This window comes from Thermobia domestica, chromosome 2 (assembly GCF_964235325.1).
Source record: "Thermobia domestica chromosome 2, izTheDome1.hap1.1, whole genome shotgun sequence".
NCBI lineage: Eukaryota > Metazoa > Arthropoda > Insecta > Zygentoma > Lepismatidae > Thermobia > Thermobia domestica.
Window position 1 is genome coordinate 79,328,367 of NC_137455.1, and position 27,328 is coordinate 79,355,694.

Consider the following 27,328-nt stretch of genomic DNA (forward strand, 5'->3'; position numbering starts at 1 on the left):
CTACGCATGCATACATATACAGTCAAATAGTGCCAACAGTCACCAACAGATAGAACAAACTACACGATAAAGCACAAACATGGACATTCCTTGTTTTTTCCCCTTACCCTTCAATTGAACTATTCACATCATAAAATAAAATTGACACAAAATCAATAGCAATCTATTTACTATTTTAATTGTATGTTTCCATTTAATGCACCTTTTCTGTATCGATGGTGTATGAGATGGGAAACGATTCCAAGATTCCCGCACCATAGGTACATAGTTATTCACTTAGCCACATGGAAGTCAATTTACTATTCTAAAAATACATCGAGACTTGTGCATCTGAAGTGTTCTGAAATTATTTTATATGCACAAAATGCAAATACATATGCAAATGCAAAATGCAAATGCAAATAGTTCAAATTTGTTAAATATCTACTTGTAAACATTGTAGATATATTTACCTTGGCAGCATCCCACCATGCTGACATGTCATAGACCGCTCTCTTTGAACACCTGCAATTGTATACAAACTACGTATTAGATTTACGGCACAGAAATTAAGATAATGACTCAATCTGAGACAAACCAATTATAGTGATGTTCCTAATATCATAGTTACTCAGTATGAACAATCTTTAACTTGTAGAAAATTGGTCATGTTATCACTTCTTAATATTCCAAAGGAACACCCTCTCTTTTCTCTTTTGTTTCACGAATTAAAGCTATCATTTTGGTTGACTTAATTCAAGTATTTGGAATACTATAATACAAACAGAATAGAATCACATTTGCGGAAAACAAACTGAAACTGAATCTTCAGTTTAAAGTCGATAAGGCTGTTTAAGATATACAAAACTACGATAAATACACAAGATGATATATGGAAAGGAACCGAAAGTGACCCCTACCACAAAAAACGCCAGGAGAGTAAGTGTTCTAACTTCCAACTGAATTATCCAAAATCCTACAGTCCAACGTGAAAAACGGGTATAACTGCCGGAGATGAGATGTAGTACTTTATTACAAAGCCTCATGATCAAACTGGACACGAGGGTAGGAATTTCTCATAATTTATTAGATGAACATTGGCCACATACAAGTTTTAAAATGTTGAAGTATTTCGTGTTACATTCAGTTCGTATTTATTTTTGGTTATAAAGGCTCGGAAGAGAAATAGCGTGAAACAAACAGAAATCTTAAGTTTAATGCCTCATATTCTTTAGACTCCATGACACCATGATAAATAACTGAGCAGCAGTTGCTGGAGTGATAAGAGAAAACCAGAATACGTGAAGGCATCTAGAAATACAGCTTTGTCACTGATCGCATTCTACGATTTAATCAATGTCACCTTGCAACAACGCACTCTTTTCCCTAAGGAAGTTGTATACATTGATTAAATACAAATTAGAAAATGCAACACGCTTTACTTCAACTTAGATCTTTTAGTCACCCCAAAATAAATAAATAAATAAATAAATAAATAAATAAATAAATAAATAAATAAATAAAATAAATAAAATAAAACAGATTGTTATCGTCTAAAAAATTATACATTTGTACAGAGATCTTGAATTATCCTATCGTACTAAACTGTACGTACGTACATTATTCTATATAGTTCTTGTATATATATATATATATATATATATATATATATATATATATATATATATATATATATATCAAACTTTCCAATGCTAATGGAATAAAATATAGGAAAGGGCGACGAAAAAATACAAGAGGTTTCGTGAAGCTGTAAAAAAGGGACGTTTCAATTATCCAATAACAGAAATAAAACAAAAATCACATGAAAATTACACCAATTGTTATATGAACATGGGTAATTATCTCGTTTCTAAATTTTATACGACTTTCTTAGTGTTTTCGTACGTAGTTCACCAGTACTAGCAATGACCATAAGGAAAGTGTACAAAGAATCTGCATCAGAAAATCAGCGTTTGTAACTATACGTCTCCAAGATCTAAATGAAATGTAAAATAAAATCTAAAATGTAAACATTCCGCAGCTGGCGCTTTCAAGGTATGATTTGACTACATGTAACATATTCTACAATTATTTGCCTACAGTTAGTGCAAAAAGTATTGATACGCCTAAATAAATTATTTGTAAATCTTTAAAATCACTACTCCATAGAATTTTTTAATCAATATGACGAAAGTAGTTTTTGTTCCATTTTGTAGGTGTATGAATACTTTTTGCGCTAACTGTATATTGTTTGGTGTAATTATTCTTAGACAAGAAGCAGGAAAGTATGAAACACAGAAGAGTCTCCATTCAACCATTCTACTGTGGAGACAAAAGGCCCTCCAACCACCCACACTTTATTTTATTTTATTTTCACAAGTGGAAGTAGCAATGCCACAAAAATAGATGAGATTTGGTTAAAATTAAGGAAATATAGGAGTTTATTGGAAGAGACGCAAATATATAGGAAAAATAGGAGCATTGGAAAGCCTGATATATATATATAAACCGATAGTCTTCCCGTTGACTTCTACAGTAGTACTGAAACAATTAATTAAAAGGTTACTATGAAATTGTAGTAGAAATATACACGAAAAAAAAATATATGAAATAGGTAAAACATATAAAACTGAACATCGAGACCTACAAACTGTGTTCAGTCTTTACATGCAAACTCGAATTGTGTTGATTGCCGGTGCAAATTCTGAAAATGATTCAATGACAGATACTCAACCTATTTATGTAATTTAGACTACCTAGTTTTAATGTAGAAAGCTGCGAAAATCTCGTTGCTTTCTTTTACCCAACATTAAAAGTAGTAAGGAAAATCATATGTAGCTCAATAGGTCGAAGCTTCAAAGGTGAGAATAGTTGTGTCGCAATCGCTATTATAATGATTACAACGATATGGTGCTATTCTACTGCTCACAAAAAATGTAGCCTTTTAAATCTCGTAAACGTAAGTGATTTTCTCACAAATACGTAAACGTAAGTGATTTTCATAATTAAAGAAATAAACTTTAGAAATTACATTATAGTAACAAGAATTAAAATTACGACTGAATAAATAAAAATCTTTCTGAGGTTAATTTCTTAATTTTACAAAAAAAAAAAAAAAAAAAAAAAAAAAAAAAAAACTACATGAAAATTAGGGTAACTCGACTTCAAACCTGTTATTAATCTCTAAAATTAACATACTATAGAAAGGAAACTAAATACAAATTCAAATAAATACTTTAAAATATATATATATATATATATATATATATATATATATATATATATATATATATATATATATATATATATATATATATATCCTTTATACCTACTGCCACCGTAATGTTTGAAGGTTTCACTATCTCATCAAATTTCCGCAAACACGAACAGACCCACGCTTAGAGTGTAGTAAAAAATCGTGACATATCAGACTATCAGATCTGCAGGAAAGCGAAGGAATATCATTTTTCCATATTCTTATAGACTTACTCTTCTCATTTGTTTTACTTTTCTCCACAAATTTCCATCTACTTTCACTCTGATAACAGAATTACATAAAACATTCCGTGACGTGACATTCCAACATGAAACGCATCTGGGCGTTTCACAGCATTTTCTATTCTTTAATTTTTATTTTCTCCCTAATCCATCCTCTCCCTACCTAATACAGTATTTCAGCAAAAGCACTTATAATATACTATTTTAGTGTCCGTGGTTATAGTTTTACTTTTGGGCAATTAACTTTTTGCTCTCGATTTGAAATTCACTTCTTTCAACCACTATATACTTCTATCTATTTATTTACTTTTTATTATTGAGAGCAATATTCGATATCCGTAACTCGAAAAGGTTTCTGTTAGGTGGCTGCGTATATGCGAAATGGGTATCATGTTGATTTTATAACAAGGGGCTAATGGAAAATTAGTTACAGAGAATGGCTCTTAATGTGTCCTTAATGTTGGCTGCCAATGGTATACATTTACTCTAAACCCCTTCTGACATACTTCAAGTCTTTCTTTGAGGATTTTCCAATCACCCACACATGAGTCCTACAAGTATTCTTTTTTCCTGTGATTAGTGAATCTCTGGAGTGTAACATTTCAGGTAACGTAGAAAAATCACTAAGGATCTTTATGGCTTTTCCACAGTTGTTAGTTAGAACCGTGAAAGATTTAAAAAGCCACGTTTATTACCTACACTGAAATTCATCCACAAAAATCTTCAATTATCCCGTGGTTTTACATACAAGTACCAGAAAAACATCAATGTGTAATTTATCTATCCGTAGTACGTATGTCGTACATTGCCAACGTAATGGAGAAAAAAACTAAGTTATATACTTCTTACACGAAATAAACATACTCAAGAACTTACAATAAGCTTTGTCATGATGAGGAATTAAACAGCACCGCCATAGCACAGCAACCACAAGAGCAATAACTAATAAAATACCCCCACATAGTGTTCCAATCAACACTGGAAGTTGCTCTTCTGTCATCTGCCAATCATTCCATTGTACGCTACCATAGTTCGTTGACGAGGTATCATTTTCCTGAAAAATAAAAACATGTTATTTCTTCACATATCTATTAAAGTGCACCGAGTCTTCAAAATCGTAATTATAAACGTAGAAGTTTTGAAATTTCTCGCTACGGTATTGTTTTAGCCTCAGTATATTTACAATCCTACTCTATTAAAATACAATATCTACTATACAATCGAATAAAGATAATGTGTGTGTTGTCACGTAGTTCTAATTTAATGACACCATAAATGGTAGCACATTCCCACCATCTACACATCTATATTGTAATTATTTCCAAGGCATTAGCAAGGTCGTTCATATTGGAGTTCCATACCCCATAGTGTTGTTCCTGTCAACTGACAGTAAACGAAAGGTTATTATCAATTTTGTAATTACTACCACTGTAACAATTAACTCGGTGAGCTGAAAAGAAAATAACTGACAACATTAAATAGAATTTTAAACACAATGAATTCACAGGTTTCCTATTATAATTAAATTAGAATTGAGTGCATATTTATATTGCGAAATGTGTAGCTTTGCATTCGTTGAAGCGCAGGATTCTTTAGAGAATTGGTAGCTACTTCAAGCCGCCTAAGGAGGGCCAGATGTTGCCACTGGTTAATGAAGATTCAGATAATGAACTACAGACTATAAAGAAACTATTGATCTTTCTGAGGATATCTTTTACTTTTTTAATGCTGTTGTTCAAAAATCGTACTACTGATGACGGAAAGCATAAAACATCCATTTTTCAGCAGTTTAATTTTGCATATTGTTGAAAGGTTGAAAAAAGTATACTGTCTCTGCTTTTTTTTTTCTATTCGAAGTTATATATTTCAGTTTTACGTCTCACGGTAATGCCGGCTAGGTTTGGAGACGGTAGTGATTAGAAATGAACGAAATGGTGGAATGAAGAGTGGGAAGAAACGAGAGAACCCGAGAAAATCCACGCACACGGTGTTTCTGGAATCGAATCGCGAGCTGGAATCGAACCAGGGACCTCAAGCACCAGAGGTGAACGCTCTACCATTGAGCCACCGCGGCCTTCTTTTTCTATTCTAATACTGATTTTTAATCGATTCAACTCTCAAAACATTTTATGCTTGAAGTAAAGTAAATATGAAATGGAAGAAAAAGTTTTATTCCATTTTGAACTGACAATATTATTTTGAACTGACAATACCTTCCATGTATTAGCACATTAGGAATAGTCTCAATACTGGAAAAAGATTCAACGAATAAATTTCAAGATGGAAAAGAGTACAAAGAAACATAAAATGAAATGATTTTTTTTTCGTTTATATTTCACAGGATTGCTCGCATGTCAATATTTTTTAATACTTATATAACGTAAACAATATTTATATGATTGTTGCAAGGTACATGCTTCAGCGCTACTCACATCTGTCCACATTCGAGCGATAAGCGTAGCTGATTGTTGGTAGACTTTCGTTTGAAATTGACTTCCACGATTCGCCATGAGTATAGATCCATAATCTGCAAAAAATATATAAATACATAAAATAGAATTGTTTATCCATATAAATTACTAATTTAAAAAGAACGAAAATTAATATCTCACAAAATTATACGGAAGAAATTTTATATTGGAAATGAAACCATATCTGATAATACGCACCAAAAAACTAACAAGGAAAAGAGAAATTTAGTAGCAGTTATTTAAAAGAGAACGACGAAAATATGGAACAAGAATAATTCATCATAATATATTGAGTATTTAGTGAACCAATTTTAGATACACGTCTTCTCCGTTGCTTTGGTTAGTGCGTTCGTTTCTAGATGTTTTCGCAGTTTAAACTCAGATAAGAATATAACGTCTCAAATAAAAACACAAGAAATTTATTGGATCCTACTTCATTATACTGCTTATTAACATCCTTGTCTTTCAAAACCTTGTTATTTCTTAAGAATGTACAAAATAATAATAATAATAATAATAATAATAATAATAATAATAATAATAATAATATAAACCAAACTAGGATTAAGTTTGTGACATCTATTTTAGAAATAACTGATTACATGGTCGAAACCAATCTCTTGAACAGTACACAACAATCTCTTGCAATGTTTGTACAATCCTGTTGCAAACGTAACTAACGTGTAAAATCAAATAGACACAAAAGACTAAGACTGGTTTCTTTGGTTCAGAAATCGTCTGTTTAGGGAGTTTGAAACCAGGGTTGGCAAAAACCTTGTTTTTTATTGAAAAAACAAAAAACCCGTTTGTTTTTTTTTGTTTACACTCGTTTTTTTTTTTTTTTTTAATAATTTGCTCTTATTATTAAACACATATGGACAGAAATATGTTTGTTCCGCCTTGGTGTTATGCAACATCCGGGTTATGCTGAAAGCGCAATCCAAACCGCTTCCCGGCTTACATCCGAGAGAAACTGTCCTCCATTTGAACCTCGAAACCGGGACTAATTGGCCACGAATGCGATACGTCTGCCGACTCACTCACGAAGGGCTTCTGATAAAAATACGTTGTACTGATCTTTACATACTTGTCAATATTATTGTCAGGGTTAGAAAAAACTCCGGGTATTTTTGAAAAAGCCCAACCCACCTCGGCCCATGTGGGTTTTTTCGGGTATTTTCGGGTTTAATTGGGTTTTTTCGAAATATTTCAATGTCTTTGGGGTAAAAGTGTTCAAATTTGATTTATATTTCAAGATTGTCATTGTCGCAACTTGGAACAATATTCTGTTCACTACTGTTTAGATAAAAATGTCCGCCATTTTGGAATTTTACCTTGAATGGCCGAGAAAATCTACACTGCAAATTTAGAAAATCTTGCTTTTATCCTCAATATTTAAACTTAAAAGTCCGAAAATTGCACCCTGTAGCGTGAATAAACTCTAGTTGAAAAATGGCCGCCATTTTTAAATTTTACGTTGGATGGCCGCCAAAAAATATATATAGCTAATTTAGTGTGTCTCGTGCTTCTACTCTGAAAATTTCTATTCAAAAGACCCAAAATTGCGTCTTGTGTGGATACCCGCTATTTTGAAAAAAAAAAAAAAATTGCCGCTATTTTGAAATTTTACGTTGGTATGCAGCCAAAATCTATACAGGAAATTTAGTGTGTCTCGTGCTTGTACCCTGAAAATTTAAGACCGAAAGTTGTACCCTGTAATGTGTGTGTGTTACAGACAAACGAACAAGTGTATAGATCAAGTCAACCCAGGAGCCTTAGTAACGCTCGCCAAATATGAATACCAAATATATTAATTTAAAACAAAGATATTCATGGCAAATATTTTACAGCGTAAAATAAATGGTTTTGTTTTTGAAGTTCACTTTCGGTACTTTGTGCGTTCAATTATGGGAATTTCACTAGCATTAGCAAGCGGTTCTTTCCTGAAAATGAATTTAAAACAATTAACAAAGAGATAATTCAAATTTTATAAAGTAGCTGTTTCAAACTGCCTTAAATGAAATTAAATATCTTTTAGCTTAAAATAAATAGTTTTATTGTTGAAGTATTTACTTCCGATGCTTTGTGCATTCAATTGCGGGAATTTCCCGAGCACTTCTTTCACGACGTGTTTTGACCGAAAATGTAGCTTTCTTTACTGTACATCGACACTTCCACTAGTACGGAAGTTTGAATTCAGCACTTGAAATAGTAGAGTTACATACAGGGTCGTATCCAGAAGTAGTAGGGCTGATTTTTTTCCGGCGCGCGCGGAGCAATGTAGGGGGGCTGTAAGGGCGGATGTTATGGAGGGGAGCCTTGGGAAGAGGTGTCGATCGGCGGCAGTCGCCTGCGTGCGTTAGTTGAGTGTGGACCACTGTGTTAGTGACCTCCTGTTGTGACGCCTCGTCGGTACTTTGTGCGTTCAATTACGGGAATTTCACTAGCATTAGCAAGCGGTTCTTTCCTGAAAATGAATTTAAAACAATTAACAAAGAGATAATTCAAATTTTATAAAGTAGCTGTTTCAAACTGCCTTAAATGAAATTAAATATCTTTCAGCTTAAAATAAATAGTTTTATTGTTGTATTCACTTCCGATGCTTTGTGCATTCAATTGCGGGAATTTCCCGAGCACTTCTTTCACGACGTGTTTTGGCCGAAAATGTAGCTTTCTTTACTGTACATCGACACTTTCACTAGTACGGAAGTTTGAATTCAGCACTTGAAATAGTAGAGTTACATACAGGGTCGTATCCAGAAGTAGTAGGGCTGATTTTTTTCCGGCGCGCGCGGAGCAATGTAGGGGGGCTGTAAGGGCGGATGTTATGGAGGGGAGCCTTGGGAACAGGTGTCGATCGGCGGCAGTCGCCTGCGTGCGTTAGTTGAGTGTGGACCACTGTGTTAGTGACCTCCTGTTGTGACGCCTCGTCGTCAGTTGCGATGGAGCGAAATTTGGAGCAGCGGTATGCCATCAAGTTTTGCGTCAAACTGGGAAAATCAGCGACCGAAACCAGGGACATGCTTATGTAGGCCTACAAGGAGGATACGAGAGCCGCACAATCACCCCGTAAAAAGAAGGCCAGAATGTGGAAATCGAAAGTGAAATCAGTGTTGATTCCATTTATTGACCGTCGTGGCATTGTCCATAAGGAGTTTGTACCTCTTGGACAGAGTGTAAATGCAAGAGTTTACGTGAAAGTGCTCACACGGCTGCGAAATCGGATCACACGCGTGCGACCAGACCTGGTGGGGAAATGGAAGCTCCACCATGACAACGGCGCGTGGATTGTGAGGGATCTCCTGACCAAATTCGGCGTTTCCACGTTGCCTCACTTCCCCTACAGCCCTGATATGGCACCGCCGGACTTATTCCTGTTCCCCCGTATCAAGAAGCAGCTCAAGGGGCATCGTTTCGACTCGGTGGAAGCGGTCCAAGCGGCGACGACGAGGGCGCTGAACGGCATCCTGGAGGAAGACTTCCAGAAGGCCTTCGCGACCTGGAAGGCTCGCTACCAGAAGTGTGTGAATACCCAAGGGACCTATTTTGAAGAGTATTAAGTCAATGTACCAAAATGTTCAATATTTAAAAATAATAATAATAATAATCAGTCCTACTACGTCTGGATACGACCCTGTAGTTTCGAGCATTAAGCTTCTACAGAATGCTTATTTGAAGAGTACCAACTAATGACGGAACTACACTACTCTTGTTGGAAAACAAAGTTTTACGTAAGAATACTTGTGTTACCATCAAATGTATGAAATAATAGAAATGTATTTACATATTTACTGCTGGTACGGGCACCTATGGCCTTAAACTCGTCAAATGTATGGGGGTAACATCCCCCGCCGTCACCGAGTCGGCGAGCACACTATTCACGGAAAGTATTTTCTAAAATATAAAATTTCATATTTCACTTCAAGTAGGCTATAAACACAATCCATACATTAATTTGTTCTATAATTATTTCAAGCTAACGTAAGCTTTTTATCCGTTCAGTGCATTCAGAACTTTATATAGGTCTAACGTTGAATGTTGTATACTTTAACAACAAAGCATCTAATTCGCCCAAGGAAAGTCCAAGATCTGATAAAAATCACTTTAAATGTGATCACCTTAGTTGTACTAATAATATACTAACAAAAAAGTCAAAAACCCACGTGGGTTTTAAAGTGGGTTTTTTCAGGTGGGTCCAGCCCGAAAAAACCCGGCGGGTTTTTTCGGGCTGGGCCCACTTGGGCAAACCCTGATTATTGTCAAGTCATTTCTGAAGGACAAAAAGATAAGCATTCACACAAGTAAAACCATTATACAGAATTACATATGGACAGTTTCAAAATACTGCAGAGTACAGAATAACTAATTTAGTCCAAGTTAAAGAAGTATAATGACTTAATTTACGTATCAGTAAGAAAAATGAATAAAAATGCGAATTATTTGAGTCCACTTTGGCTCTGAACCATTTATACATAAATAGATACAAAAGATACTTCTGATTTCAATAAATGCCTCTCGTGGAGCTTGCATGATCCCCCCCTTCCCCAAAAAAAGGTACGGCATTTCGATGTATTTTATCAATAGTAAATATTATTAAAACGAAACAATATTTAGAATTTTTCATTGATTGCAATTGCATAACAATAATAATATACTATTAAAAAATACAAAAGAAACAGTCATAAACTTATTTTTTAAAAAAAAAAAAAGTTGCTTTTGTAGTATAATCTCTTTGAGTACTGAATGGGGAATTTAGGTCTGAATATAATACGAATAATATACGGTAGTGAAACATAATAACCAACAAACGTGTGTTCATCAAGATTTTACGAACATTTTTTGCTTTTTGGTTTAAACAAAGCTTTAAATCATGGTTTAAAACACCTTGGTTCAAACCAGCCAACCCTGTTTGAAGCAAATGAAGTTTGTGTTGAAACAGATTTTAGATATGAAACAATAACAAGTAAACAAATAAATAAATAAATTATTATTATTATTATTATTATTAATACTACTACTACTAGTAATAATAATAATAATAATAATAATAATAATAATAATAATAATAATAATAATAATGAAAACGGCGGGAATGCTCTCTTTGATACGATTTTAAACAATCATAAACTCCTGGCTGGAGACCAGGGGGATTTAGGAATTAGATTTCTGGGCTTTCAGCATCTATGGCCATGTTAGCCCGTTACGTATGAAGGATGACGTCCCTTGGCGATCACACTATTCGGGGAAAGGGAAGGAAGGAAGCGGGCTAGGACCTGTATGTTAGGTAGAGTCCGCAGCAAAATGCCTGCAACATGAGCATGTAAGTTTATTGTGAAACGACGAAGTTTTTTGCTCCAAAATAACTGTGCAGGGGAGGACGCCGAGGTTTCTCCTGGCGTGATTCAGCCACTTAGACGTTACGTTGATTCACTGGGCTGTTAGGCGTAGTTTCACAACAAACTTACATGCTCATGTTGCAGGTTTTTTGCTGCGGACTGTACCACCCCGGCCCTGATGTGAATGAGGAAACTTCACTCAGAATGGCTGGCCCCAAACACCTCTTTACACTTTTTCGACCGAGTGTTCCCACTGGGAATCAAACCCGGGACCGCTAGCACCAAAGGTCAGAGCGTTAGCGATTATGCTACACGGGGCCACAGAGTCACTAGACCAATCAAAATAATCATCCTTAGGATCAGAACAATAGCACGGACTTAAAAATGAGAATTAATATTTAAATTTTATCAAAATCTTTGTTTGTTTCACACACGCGGACTTCTTACTTTTGTTTTTCACAGTATATTCGCTTAGTAAATTGTACAATCCGCGGCAAAAAACCTGCAACATGAGGTTGTAAGTTATCGTGAATCTACGCCTAACAGCACAAGGAATTAACATAACGTCTAAGTGGGACGAATCATGCCAGGATAAACCTCGGCCTCCTCCGGTGCACACTTATTTTGGAGCAAAAGACTTCGTCATTTCACAATAAACTTATATGCTCATGTTGCAGGTTTTTTGCCGCGGATTGTACAAGCAAGCCGGAAAAGAAGCGTTATGCCTATCTATGTGAATTATGTTGTTTGTCTGCATTGTAGAACTTTCATATCATGTAAAATTGTATGCAACAAATTGCAAAAAAACTGCAATAACTTCTAGTTACTTATGCTGATGAACGCATTTCTCTCAAACTGATATTTTTCTGCACATGTTAAGATTTTGGATTTGAAACATCACATGTCTAGTTCCTTTCCATGTTTCAGTACTTCTATTCCGTGATATATAAACTGAGGATTTTCTAGTTTCGTTCAATTCCATCTCTAGCATAGTTACCCGTAACTAACAGATCAACACCTTAACCTTTCAGAGAAAAACTGTCGAGTCCGCAACGTAAACTCTGAAGTCAACCTATCCTATGAGAATTAATATTCTCAATCTAGTCTCATTCATCAATATAAATGGAGACGAGCGATAACAGGGAAGCAATATACATCATCAACACTCAGGTAGTGAGACAGAAAAATGTTCCTTGCATACAAAATTCACTACACTACATTAAATATTCTCCATTCCTTAATGTTCAATCAAACTCAAATATAAAACTTACTTCTGAGTCAAGCAATTAATTTCTGCGAAAAGACTAAGATTACCAATATGAGTTTGGTAAAGTAAGTGCGTCTTTATGGCACCGAATATTGTAGAACTTAAGCTCTACTTTCATCCCTATACCAGTGCCATTAAAGCATGTCGTCATAAAGCTAGTTTAGTTTAGATTACTTTAACATTAGATCGTTGTGTCATTAAGGTATGTCGTCATAAAGTTGGTTTAGTTTAGATTACTTTAACACCAGATACTTGTTACAAGCTCAAATTTCTGTCATGGTTCGAGACTAGTTTTAAGTCCCGATTAAGTATTTAAAGTACCTAGGATTTTTTTTTAAATGTTGATTAGTAATAATTAGTGTTATAGTTAAGAATATTGTAAAACTTTATGCCATATAGGTTACAGGTAGAGCGTCCGGAATCGACCCCCACTGCCGGCTTTTATTATAAATTTCCACTATAAACAATATTTTGCCAGGTTAGTTATAAGTAGTCTCTGACCGTAAGGTCACAGACAGGATCTCTACAGAGCCCCGAAGTAGGATAAGGAGAGTGGAGTTAGGAACCCTATACCCCGTGGCAAGCAGAGGGATGGTTAAGTGGCCAACAAAGCCCCGAAGCAGGCCAAGCCAGGAGATAGGATAGGCATAGCCCCGAGGTTACTCCCAATGTTCCGTGGCAAACAGTAGGAGGGACACCAGAAAACTGGTACCAATTGCTGATGTCCAGCCAATTTATAGAGGTCCTTGGGTGACAATGGCGCTGCTGCTCAGTTGACATCGTCTGCTCCATGGGAGGTGCCAGAAGCCCGTCGTCTGCAGGTGATAGTGGATCCCTCTGGTGTGTGGAATCCTCTTGCTAAACCACGTGGTAGTGTTTGTAAACACTGGTGTGTGAAACTGTTTATACACAACATCACGTGGAACATTACACCCCTTGGCTTGTTTAAAAAATAAGCCGAATGGTTATTTTTCTTCTTGAAAGGGTTGGCAACACTGAAGGATCACACACTAAAAATCACTAAAAACACTGGAAACACTGAAAAAACACCTTTTCTGATGCACTAATAATATTGGTAACACTGATAAAACATCACTTATCAGAGCACTACTAAGGCAATGGAAGAAAGCACTGAACAGTTATTCTCTAATCACAGGCAGGATCGGTGCATTTTATGTGTCACTTCATTTCCCTCGAGGTAGGGCTGTTTTTAGTTTTTGCGTTAATATACATATATTAGTTCACTTATGGTGAGGGGTGTTGCAGTCTGTGGATTCGGTTGCTCTTTAGTTGTATGAATGGTATTAAATGTGGCCATTGGAATTGGAGGAGATATATCGAAACGAGGTCTTTTGGATGTTCTTGGTACCGAGCGAAGACGGAGATATAATTTGTATAAAATAATAAGAGTTACGAATACTAAAAAAGTTGCGATTATCACAGGGATATAAAGATAATTTATATTGGAAAGTTTGATGCGAACGGCGTGATTTCTTGGTCACCCTGTATAAGGTGTAAAGTTTCTAAAATATTTGCACTAAAGCTATATATTTCAATAAAATAATCCATTTAAATGCCAATGATGACGATAATGATGGTCCTGAATTCCTGGTCATCTTGTATTTAATGTAACAGTGATCATAATTTTTTGAACATCCTGTACAATATTTATGTTGCATGATGTAGGCCACAATATGTAGTTCACAGTTGAAAAAAAAAAATATCAAGGAAATGTAAAATTATAGGTTAGCTGTCCTTGTAAAGATTAGTTGCCTCTTAAATGCGGAAACGCAAATTCAGCATTCTTTCATTCAGTGCAGAGTAAATGAATCAGCTTTTTGTAAAACAAAGATGAAATGTTTGTATCGCAATGAAAAGTGTCTTTATCTGCCTGAATGCTTGTCTCCATGTTTCCTCTTCCTAGGTGAATACTTCTACTTTTTTTTTCATTTAAGAAGTGAGAATAATTAAAATACTTTTATGCTATACAATGTTCTTTGCCAATTGATTTAAATAATTTAGATGAGTTTATTTCGTATCTTGTTCTTTCTTTTCGTGCTGCTAATTGAAAGAAGAGAAATATGTAAAAGACGAGATATTCCAGATCTTATCGTATGTTGCGTTCTGCCGTCGCTGTTGTATACATTTTTTCTTCGCTCGTGTAGAAAAAAATAGCTATTTATCCTCTGGCTGAGTATCGTCTTTATCTTCGTAGTACGGTTTAATTCTGTCTACAGGAATATCCTGTATGGGTTGACGGCATGAATCAGGAAATCTGACCTTATAAAGGTTAAGATTGATTCCTTCGATAATTTCAACAGGTCCAATGAACTTAGACGAAAAACTTTGTGGTATTTCAATCTGACGATTGAGAAGAATATAAGTACCTTCTGTCCTCTACAAAGTTAGTCTGTTTATGTTTAAAATCATAATATTTCCTCTGTTTGTTATAACTTGCAGTTAGATTGTCCTGCACAATTCCACGTATTTTATTCAAGTGCTTTTTGTCGACGCATAACGTCGGAGTGGATGGAAGCGCAACATCCGAAATGGTCTTAGGTTCGTATCCATACATAAGGAAAAAACTTGAATACTTGGTTCCAGCCTGTACGAATGTATTAGATCACAAAAGTTATGTATGGAATTAATTTTGGTCAATGATTTTGATTTTCCTGTACAAAAAATTTAAGAGCGTTCTGTATGATTCTGTGTAATGTTTCTACTACACCTGAGTTTTATGATCATTTGATGGAAATTTAAATTCGAAGTTGTAGAACTTTTCTAGGTTCTGTAGTAGTTGTCAACGGCTCACGGGGGTCACCACCGATCCGAGCCAACAGCTCACCCAACCGAGCCGGCTCGAGCCCTCGGCTCATTTGGGCCTAATCGAGCCGAGCCGATGGCTCACCTAAACCGAACCGATGGCTCATCGCAACCTAGCCGGCTCGAGCCGATGGCTCAGCTGAACCGAGCCGAGCCGGTTGACATCACTATTCTGTAGTCTCTCAGCATTATGTACAGGGTGTCTATCTAAACACAGGTAGGAAAAACTCCGTATTTAAGAATGATTTCATATATAAGAAATTGTTCAATTTCTTCAGCTGTAATGTTGTCTACGATTTTGGTTATGCAAAACGAGTGGACATTTCAGTAGCCACTAGTGTACGTTTGAAATTTCCTTGTCCGACCAGTATTTTTCCAATTGAATCGTACTGCCACGAAGTAGCGATAGGTATAGGAGGATGATGGAGCAATTGGCCCGCCGACTTGGTTGGTAACTTCTTGAGTTTTTGGCTGATTGCATGTCCTTATTCTGTTTGCTATGTAAGTTTCATGGCAGGAAAATAATATTTTCTGAGTGCCGACTGGTACGTCTTAGTATATCCAAAATGGGGTGCCAATGGGTTGTTATGGATGACATCAAACCATTTGCTTAGCAACGATTTTGGTATACAAAGTAAATATAGCAATCCTAATTGAGGATGTTTCTGAGCTATATATAACAGTCCGTTTTTAAGAGAAAAATATTTCGCAGCACGGACTGTAGAGTGATGATGTCTGAAAATGAAGGGTTCTTCATTTGTTCATCCGCTATATTGAGTAACGTAATGGACTGGTCAATTTGAAAGGTGTGCTCCAATGAGTGAGAAACAAAGACTTTAGCGTCCTCCGTGTCCAAAAATTTATGAACTTCTTGATTTTAGTCCCGCTGTATGTCTTGCTTGTCTTCTAAGCAACTAAAAATATTTGCAGGATGCTGTTAACTTTTAATGTGGTGAATTTCAAAATTATAATCTGCTAAGATTATCTTGTAGCGAGTAAATTTCCCGACTTTGTCAAGCAGGGTGTTGAGTGAAGCCAAGCATTTAGCGTCTGTAAGTAACTTAAATTTTCTATTCAGTAAGAAATATCGAAATTTTCGAAGGACATATATCAATGTACATAATTCTTTCTATTTTGAGGCCCGTCGCTTGCTTTTGGTAAAACGACGACTACAGTAGGAAACAACATGTTCCTGATTAGTTTTAGTGTTATAACATGCCAAAATTCCACTTGCTGAGGTTGAGGATGCATCGGAATACGCTCGGATTTCCAATGATGGATCGAAATGAAACAAAGATGGGGCCTGAATAATATCCATTTTAAGTTTTTCAAATAGCTCGTCATGCTGAGTTGTCCACTTAAATTTTGAATTCTTGTCCAAAAGAATTTGAAATGGTTCCACCTTTTCCGTAAAATTTTTGGTATGCGCCCTCAAATACGAGCAGAGTCCTAGAAAACTCTTCAAGGTCCTTTTAAAGGTTGGTTTCTTAAAATTTCGTATTTTACTGGCAATTTTGGGTGAAATTTTGATTTCTTTGCCACTAACTGTAAATCCTAAGACATCCAACTCCGAGTATAATAGGTGGGTCTTATTCGGACTTGCTCTAAAATCGTGTTTTCTTATTCTTAGTCTTTTGAAGAGCAATTCCAAGTCCATAATTGCAGTTTCCAATTTTTGCTTCCCATCACGAGGTCATCTGCAAATGCTGTTATACGATGTGGTAAACCCTCTAAAAGCATGCGTAGTGCTAGTTAGCGCAGTTGCTGGGGTAGAATGACACATGAAGCAGCGTTGAAATTTATACGCCTAATACGATGAAGTGCAAGTCATGTATTTTTGACTTTTAGGATGCAATAATAGCTGAAAATAGCTAGACTTTATATCGATAGTCGAGATGCAAAATTTGTCTCTATGTGCATGTAAAAGGTCTTCTGTAGACTGGAATGGAATGCTCAAATATTTTGTAAACTTATTGCACGCCTGTAGATTCAAGAGTAAACGAAATTCTGAAGTACTTGGTTTCCGAACTGAGAAGTGGCGACGAAAAGGAACTGTCACTAGTCTCTTTAATAATATTAGCTTCTAAAAGCTGTTTAATTTGGAAATCAATTTGTGGCCTTACTGCCAAAGGAATGGGAGGTGACCTCTGATGGAAAGAAGCTCCTTTGTCTATCCTTATTTTATGTACATAACCAAGAAAATAACCAGTCTGTTGGTGTATATGAAAAGACATCCCTGTATTTAAAAAGTAGATTATGTACAGCCTTTTCTGTTCATCCGTTAAATTCGGGCTTATGTCGAATAACTTAATATCAAAAAGTGATTTGCTCCTATCCAGCCTATCCTGAATTTCATGTTCAGTTCTATAGAATGCATCTTTTTATTCGTCTGTTTGGTAATTACCCTATATATCTACTTCTTGCACGTTCTCTTCAACATATCCGATCGGTGTATTTTTTACTAGTGTTACTGACCTATTAGTTGGATTTGATAGGATCGGATAGTGTTAAATTATTCTTAGGTACTTTAGTAGGCAAAGTCTGTAGCCCGTACTTATTCAATAAATTCTCTAATGGAGAGATAATAAATACTCACTATCCATTTTCCGATTCTTGACATTAATGGGTAAAAAGAAATGTGACCTGGCTGGTATGGTAATCTTTCGAGTGGTGAATACGTCAGCCGATTTATGCTGTTTTATTGAATGAATTGCGCTTGTTGATAATTTTTCTTGAGCGTCAACTTCAATTGAATATGGCGGCAGCCGTGGCTTCTTATATACTGATAGTGTATTATTTTGCAAATCAATTTTGGCCTGTAACCGATTTAGAATGTCTTCAAATAAAGGCAAAAAGTCTCCGTGCTCTAAAATTCGAAAGTAGTGAAAGTTGTTGAGCGAATTCTAAATTTAATTAAAGGTTTATAACACAAATTTACGATGGATTTCTCAATTCCTCAGAGATTAGTGTTAAAAGGAATCAATTTTGTGTTTGGAGGAATCCAAGATTTGGGCCATAGGCTCAACAAGCTTACTTTTCTTTGTTAATTGTTATATTAATTAACAATTTATGTTCTTGATTTAAAAATTTAATGTTTTCTCTTCTCTCGGTTACTGGAGCCACAGTATAAAGTGATGTCATTAACTGTTTATTAGAGCTGGTACTTGTAACTTTTTGTTGCTCCTTTACTTTCTGACTTTCAGCCCTCAGAACATGTTCTTGAGAGGATTTGTCCTGGGACCCCTCTACGAGTTTCCCTGGTTCTTATTCTTATAACATGTGCTGAAAGAATGACCTTTTTTATAGCACGTAAAGCAAACTGACTGTCTCTGGTCTAGGATTATTTACTATTTTTTTTAGAATTGTTTTTCTCTCCATATTTATGCTGGTTTTGATTGCCATTATTTGTATTTCTTGACTTGTAATTATTACGGCCGCAGCGTCTAAATTGTGAATTCTTAATAGCATTTTGGGCTACTAGAAGAGATAGTTCGGCCATTTGATTAGCTAGTTTACTAAAGTTCAATAAATTATTGGCGCTAGAAGTACCAGATGTGCTAGGCGCAGGAGGTTCGGGAGGGGGATTTGAATTACCAACTTGGGAGGGAGGATTTGGAGGTAATTGATTTTCTGAGGTACCCTGTAACTGTGGTGCTGAAGGTACAGGAAATACTGGGGCAGGTTGTTGGTATTGATTCCAATTAGGTGTTGGATTACATAACGGATAAGTTCGTTTTAATGATGTGTGGGGAAGGAAGCGCTAGCACCTGCCGATGAATTTAAACTGCTGACTGGTGAATTTTGATCGCAAAGCGAATAAATTGCTTGTTGTAACTCTACATAATCACGTTTTTTTCATTAGGTCATGCGCCTTTTCCAGGTTGTGTGTGTCTGTAAATTTTGAACTGTTGTGAATGTTTCTAACGCGATCTTTTGTAAAAAGTTTTTTTTTTTAAATCCTAATTATAAATAAATTATTTTCTGTTCCTCGGTGGCCTAAGGCAGAACATGTCGTATACCTCTGAATTTCCTTAAGAAATATGCATCAACTGATTCATTTTCGCCCTGTTGAACCTGAAAAATTTCAAACTCAGCCAGATATGCCGGTAATTTTGGTCTACTCAAGTCAATTAATTAAGCTTTTAATTGTTCACAATTAAGTGAATCCAATTGGCTTTGAGCTTTTAACTGCAACACTAAATCTAAGGCCATATCCTGTAAATACATAGGTAATAGTTCTTTCTTTTTCTTTGCATTCCAAGAATGCAATAACGCAAGATGATCAAACAGCATAAAAAATCTATCAGGGTCCTCTGTAACGTGTCCCGAATATATAGTGAGGTATGGTATATTGAAAGAACGGCGAGAATTCTGATTCATGTTTGCACCGACTTCCGAAAAAGTGTTTTTTCCTGATCTAGTATGAGGCATGCACTAAAATAAAGTCAAGTCCGAGTCACTAATTTCACAACAAATAAGAAAATCACATACCTATGAGAAAAGAGTTCACTTCCAGTTAATAAACATACTGTCCGGTAGGGGAGTATTCAGATCGAAACAGCCATTCAAAGCCTCGACCATGTAAAACTGTGTCCCATATAGCTTAAAGGTAGAGCGTTAATAAAAAGAGCGTCCGGAATCGATTCCCACTACCGGCTTTTATTATAAATTTCCACTATAAAAAGTATTTTCACAAAATACTATACAAATAATCTCTCTAAGTATGCAACGTTAGTTATAGGCAGCCTTTGACCGTAAGGTCGCAGACAGGATCTCTACAGAGCCCCGAAGCAGGCTAAGCAGAGTGGAGTTAAGGACCCTATGCCCCGTGGCAAGCAGAGGGATAGTTGTGGCCAACAGAGCCCCTAAGCAGGCTAAGCGGCTGAGGTTAGGATTCCCAGACAGAGTCCCGAAGCAGGCCAAGCCAGGAGATAGGATAGGCGTAGTCTCGAAGCAGACTAGAGGCCCTGGGGTTAGGTTACTCCTAATGTTCCGTGGCAAACAGTAGGAGGGGCACCAGAAAACTGGTACCAATTGCTGATGTCCAGCCAATTTATAGAGATTTTTGGGTGGCGGTGCTGCTCAGTTGATATCGCCTGTTCCGTGGGAGGGGCCAGAAGCCCGTCGTCTGCAGATAGTAGATCCCTTTGGTGTGTGGAATCCTCTTGCTAAACCACGTGGTGGTGTTTGTAAACACTGGTGTGTGGAATTGTTTATAGACATCACGTGGGACATTACAATATGATACAAAAAAAAAAAAAAAAAGTTTCGGCTAAAGACATACCGAAGATATCTCGCGATCGAGGTCGAGGTTTAACTCGCGGTCGCTACCTCGATAATGGCACAAACCCATGGATCCAAATGGATAAGCGCATGCCGAAGATGTACGCTACATCGCGACCTAGAGGTCGATTGCGATGCTGAACTAGTGGTCGCGTTGAGAAACAACCGAGTGTGTTTTTACAGCCATGTTCAGCGGAAGCATCGCTCTGGCTCATGTTTTCATTGGTTCTCCCTGAAGCGCTGCACTGAATAGAATCATTTTTTCAGAATTTCGTATGCAGAGGATTGTGTGCGCCTATGCTTGAGGTTTTACTCCACTTTAAATTTGATTATGAAACATATTAGTAGAACTGATGAGGAATGTTCCAGCAATATGGGATAAGAGGCACAAACATCATAATAGGCACGTTTTAAATAGAGAATGGAAGAAAACAACAACTCAAATGGGGATGCCAAATAACTTATTCATATTTATTTGAGAATTATACTGTAGCTTATTATTATATAAGACAGTGGTGGTTACAAGCAGGGGGCTTTCGGGCTGAAGTTCCTAAATTCCGGAATTTCTAAAGAAAAAAGCCAGTGTAAATCATATCTATCCTTAAAAATGTCAACCCCCCCCCCCCCATCCGAGATTAATAAAAAAAGAATTTCTTCTAAATTCGTTACTGCTATAAAGTAAATAAATCTTGTAAAGACAACCGGGTATCGTCGAATAATGAAAATGCAATGACGAAACTTCATTTGGTGGATGTTAATAGCCCCTCCACCTCAAAACCTGAACACGTACTTTTTTTTTTTTTTTTTACTGGAAAATTTCTCGAAAAAGAGGATATTTCTTCACAAAAATTTTAAAAAAGGTACAAGTCTTTGATTTACTGATACAGGTGGACAAGAGATGAAACTCAAATATTTTTGCGAAACAAGAGACGAGACTTGGATATTTCTCTTGTCTCGTCTCGCGTCCATCCCTAATTATAAACTATTTGGTCCTTTCAATTTTAAAATGTGATTTCAGTGATTTTTAAGCACTGCCGAAATAATTTCACACTCGTCAGAGTAATGTTTCTCCTCAAACTGAAAACTTACAGCGAGGATGCGACTTCTTCGCTACGTACGCCCTTCATCCATCTAGATCTACACATGAAGGTAGCGACCACGACTTAAAACTTCGACCTCGATCGCGAGGTATCTTTCTGTATGTGACGTTTGGGCCCCGCTGTTTGGGCACTGGACGTTTGAGCGTGAAGCCATTTGGGCGCCAGACGTTTGGGCGCGAATTAAATTAAAAAGTCGTTACCGGTATATCAGGCACTGAATACTAAGTTCGAATCAAGATATCGCAAGGTGTCCACTGTAGTGGAAGTCCTTGAATTATACTGGATATTGTTTTACATACTAGAAATACTAAAATTTCAAAATTCTAAAAACTTAACAATTAAATTTTGTAAATTTAAGTTTCCACCCAAGTTAAGTGTGCTTTTTATTTGATAACTTTTCAAGCCAAAGGTAAGTACAGCAGACTAGATATGATTGACTACATTACATACATAGTACGCCTATTATATTAAAGAACTTAGAGCAGGTCTACTACGGTAGTTATGCAATCAGTGTGAATGTTAAACACATTTTTAGTGGCTAAATGATCAATATAGCCACTTAACTATTATTTTTCACTTTGAATTTTTTTTTTTCCTTTCGTCACTTTCTTTATTGCAGATTAAATGCTTACCATGAGACGAAAAAAAAAAAAGTGTGTTAAGTTTTGATTTTATATTGGAATGTTAAGACAAAAAAGTGATACCAGAAATACGGCATACTGCAGTTCCTAAACTCAATGTCTTAGACACCCTGTGTTAACATCTTTTCGTCAACTCGAGTGCGCGGAAATCTTTTATTGGTAGTTCTTTATTGGACTTAAGGAAGAGAAGAGTTTGGCAAACGTAATAGGAAAGAAAACAAATTTTAATATTCATAAGTATGTAATTATTTTTAAAAATACAAAAATTAAATCAATATGTTTTAATTAACATTAACAAAATTATTAACAGTTCGTCTGATTCCTTCATTTCCTAGCTTCCTTATATAATACAAAAATTAGATCAACATGTTGAAGTACAAGAATCGTGAGCAAGAGAAAAATCATACCATGTCGAGGTTAGGCAACAAATGCCACAAACGCATTAAGCTATTTAATTTACATGAATCAATAAGATAGAGATAGAAAATAGAAAGGTAAATGAGGCGAGATAAAGATAGAAGTGTAGGAAATGTATATATATATCTTGATTCGCGCTTAGTTTTCAGTGCCTAGCTTACTTTATATGTCGTAAATTGTGATTTTTACTATGTACCTCGCGCCCAAACGTCCTGTCTCGGGTATCTTCGGTATGTCTTTACCTTTCGAATTGTTGGTTCAATATACGTGTGATTCATAAGTGTTTTAGTTATAAAATGAGGGGGTCCCACGGCGGAATGCATGTCGAAGGAAAAGCTTCATCTTTCAGGAATACATTGATACCAAAATTACCATCCTAGTTTAACCAGGGAATTAGCTATTAAGGTTTAAAGCCGTAACAGTTGCGTCAATGGGCGTTTGAAGGTTAGTTCTAATTTGTTTTTCTGTTCTTGTCATTTGTGTATTAGATAGTTCTATTTTAATTGCTTTTTCCATCTTTTCATATATCAGCCAAAAGGATTGCTACATGTTTGGGCATCTCACGTGAAAGAGTTGGTATCATTATTCATAATGATCTAGATATGAGGTAGGTTGCAGCAAAGTGGATCCCCAAACTTATGACGAAGGAACAAAAGCAGGAAAGAGAGAGAACTTCGCGGACAGTTTTGTAACATTTTGCTTTTTTTTTTTTTTTATGAGACGTGGATCTATTGTTATGATCCCGAGACTAGAAAATAGTCTAAGGAATGGAAGCAGAGTTCTTCTAAGTGCCGTGTGCATAGGTCTCCACAGAAACTAATGGCAACAATCTTTTGGGATAAGGACGGAGTTCTGCTTGTGGACTATCATCCAGTGGGTGCAACCATTAGTGTGGTATCTTGAGGAACTTGTGCAAAAACATCAAGGACAAACGTCGTAGTAAGATCTCCAAACGTGTTCTGATTTTGCACGACAATGCCTCCTCACACATGCCATATGAAAATAGAGGACATATTGGCCACCCTAGGGTTTCGTGTTTCCTCATCCCCCTTATTCGACTGACCTAGCTCCATCCAATTATCATATGTTCCCAAATCTCAAAAAAACATCTCAAAGATCACTGTTTTTAGAGTGTTCAAGCGGCAACTGATACTACACATGAATGGTTACAGCAGCAGACAAGAGACTTCTCTATTTACAAAGAGTTAAAAAGATGCAGGACAGATTTCGCAAATGCATTGACCAACTAAGGGAATATGTGGAATAGTTGGGAGTTTCAGTTTCCTAGTTTTTTTTTTTTTTTTTTTTTTTTTTTTTTTTTTTTTTTTGTAAGGTTCAATCTTGATCAGCACCCCCTCGAATTTCTCAAGTTACAAGCTTCAAGTTCAAAGGTCCGTAAGTCTAGAACCAATTGACCGATTTTCAACCGGTTTGCAGTTTTGGATTCAGCATCACAAACTACATAAGCACATGTATTTTCATTCCATTCTGGGACAGGTGGGTCAGCCTCTGAAGTGACGTGGAATGATCCCCTAGGGACATGTATTTTATAAAAGGATTCGCTCCCAAACCCCCTCTAAAGTTTACTTTTATAATATTATAAAAGGGTGTTGTTTATAGTGCTGGTTGAAAACGAGAAGGTAAGGATTCATAGTTTTCGTTATTTCTGAATAGTCATAATTTGCAACACTTACCATTTGGAATGTTAACTAATTTTGAGCAGTAATACAATGTAGGTAAACATGCATCTAGTGCAGAGCAAAGAAAGAATGAAAATAAGAAATATTTGATATTAACATTTAATTGTGAACAATGCAAATAAAGAGTAACTCTACATGAGGTATATTAAAATAACAACAAATAAATAGTAATACAACGTTGAAAACATGTTCATGTGGGTCTAATCGAGGCCGCGCTCTGCAGATTAGCCTAAATAGATAGTGATACAATGTTAGAAGTAGATTCATGTAGGTCTAATCCGGTGCGCCATCTGCGAAAGATTAGCCGAACATAAATCAACTAAGTATAACTCTTGCAAATTTAAAACAAGTAATATGTGGCGGATTTTATTGTAATATTTTTTTAAATAAAAAATTCCATACAAAATATACGCAAAACACTGGACTCAAAGGCTAGAATGGAATGGTGCACATCTGTTCGTAACCGTCAAGTCTCTCACCAATCACCAACGAGTCCGGTAGCAGAATTCGTGGCTGAGAGGGCATGCACGAAAATGCAGAAGACAGAATGATACATGCACAATAAATGAAGCCGCCCTCTCAGCTCCACCCCGTTCCCGACGATGACAGGTCGCTACACGATGGGAAATAGGTACAACAGAATAGGATAGAGTAGGGTTAGAGGGCTAGAGTGCAGTTTATGCCGAACAAGTGATTTTGTCACTGAAAGTGGCATTGGAGGAACGGAATCACTGTTATTTGTAACAGGTATGGAGTCAGTTTTTTTGTGATTGATGCCACTGATGTTGCCTCCTGTGCTGTGGTTGGTTGGTTGTGTTAAAGTCGATGATTGGTTGTTATGTATTCGTAACTGATGTTCGAATCTACGGTTGAACGTGTGTTTCGTTGGTGAAGTGTGATGTTAAGTCAGTTTGGATTCGTTTTTGTTTCTGATATTCTGAAATGAGTTTCAGATTTTTTTTTTTTTTTTGGTTGAAATATGTTTGCGATATTCAAGTTAATTCATATCGTTTCGGAATATTGTGTGGATTGATTAACATTGAGAATTTTTATTTTTATTTATTTATTTATTTTTGTAATATTACTAATTAGGCCCATGATTCCATTATCAGCGAATGTTCTGGAATTTCCTCGAAACGTAGTAGGCACACTCTTTCGAATTGGTTGTGTTTCTCTAAAGATGTGTGTCTTGGAACAATCGTTAGAAATTCTAGTGACCTTATCGGAGGTCCTGGAATAGCAGTTGGAGTGGACGAGAGTTTGTTCGATAGACGTAAATTTAATGTGGGTCGAATGCGCCGTAGTCAGAAGTGGATAGTCTGCTACTGGTTGTTCCAGCTGCTGCTGGGTGGTTGGTGAAATGTATCTAATTTTTTTGGCATGCTGGATTGATTAATAATGAGTAGTGTGTTAATTTATTTTTTTTTACAGTAATTTTTTCCTTATTACGTTAGATTTATAGTAGTGGTTTGATTATTGTTGTTTTTGATGCTATTATAATACTTGAGCGGGAGGTTTGGAGGTTTTGAGCCCCCCATTTAGATCTCAAAATTGATAGCGTTCCACCTGCATTGATTTCTTGGAATATTTTAGCGTCAGGGAATAGTTTAGCGTTTAGCCCTTGTACGTAGTAAATTCTTGGTGAGTGTGCTAGATCATTTGGTTAGCAATCGTAATCTATTATCATTGTCATGATGTGCTGGTGTGAAGTTAGGTTACGATTACTTATTAAGTGGTCGGCAAAACTTGTCTGGAATTTACTTTTTGATTACTTCGATTCATGGGATTATTTTTGGGAACTGATCTCTGAACTGTTCCGAGGAATCGGTTCAGGTGAATCGGTTCCAATGAATGTTCGGCATAAAGTGCACTCTTACCTTGTAAAGTTCACCCTTCCAAGCAATTTTCTGCTGACAGCTCGTCAATCTGTGCGATATAATCATTATATATCTTGTAAATATGTTCGAAAATACTGTCTCGCGAAAGAAAAACAATGTGTTGAATTCTTAGTATGGTTATGTAATCTACTTCGTGAAACTGACGACCGAGTTCTACGTAGTATTGCGTATGTCCTTGAGTGAATGAAACAATGGTAACAGATTCTCTCTTCTGCGTATTACAATTGTTTTCAAATGTCTGTGTCATTTCAGTGTTTTACATATGCAACATTTTTTTCAATGCCGTATTTCTAAGAAATACACTAACAAAACCTAGTTTAAACACACACTTCTCGCGTTCTATTTCCAAGAAACCTGAGATACTTTGTCCTTTGTATTGTTTGTTTGAATATATCTTTTACAAACACCAACATGCTCTATCCAATGCTTACCTGCATCACTCATATTTAATCTCCCCCGCCTTCCAGCAATTTTTTGCGCTGACATACGACAGCACTTTATTAAAGCTCTTTACACCATTAACAATGCCTAAATCATAGATATCTAAATATGCACACTGAATCAAGAAATACCACAATAGGATGTTTTTGAAGTGTGCAAGTCAACTGACGGTATCTTTGATATTAAGATTTACACGTTTCTTCTTTATTTATACATTTTCATCAATTTACTTTATATGATTTTTTCTCTATCATCAGCATCTTATCAATAATATTTTTTCTTATATCACTATGGTCGTTACACCAAAACTAATATTTGATTAAAAGTGTCATCAGGATTCTTTGAGTGTGTGGACTACATAATCGGTATCTATGTAACAAACGCAAGTTGGTTCACCCTCCACCCACCTTCGTTTAGAGAGACCACCACTCCACTGCGATGAGTCACGCAAGGAGCCACTGACTCATGAAATAA

General features: G+C 36.1%; 1 protein-coding gene across 1 annotated transcript in view; it reads right to left on the minus strand.

Moving 5' to 3' along the window:
• LOC145673210 (uncharacterized) overlaps positions 1–27,001 on the minus strand; it is a 40,044-nt gene extending 13,043 nt beyond the window's left edge. Inside the window, exons 1-4 of the mRNA XM_081742696.1 lie at positions 26,845–27,001; positions 5,910–6,004; positions 4,354–4,531; positions 453–504 (exon numbers count right to left, since the gene is read on the minus strand). Of these exons, the coding sequence (XP_081598822.1) occupies positions 453–504; positions 4,354–4,531; positions 5,910–6,004; positions 26,845–26,899 (380 nt within the window). The 5' untranslated portion in view covers positions 26,900–27,001. The remainder of the gene's footprint in view (positions 1–452; positions 505–4,353; positions 4,532–5,909; positions 6,005–26,844) is intronic.
• Between the last annotated feature and the right edge of the window lie 327 nt (positions 27,002–27,328).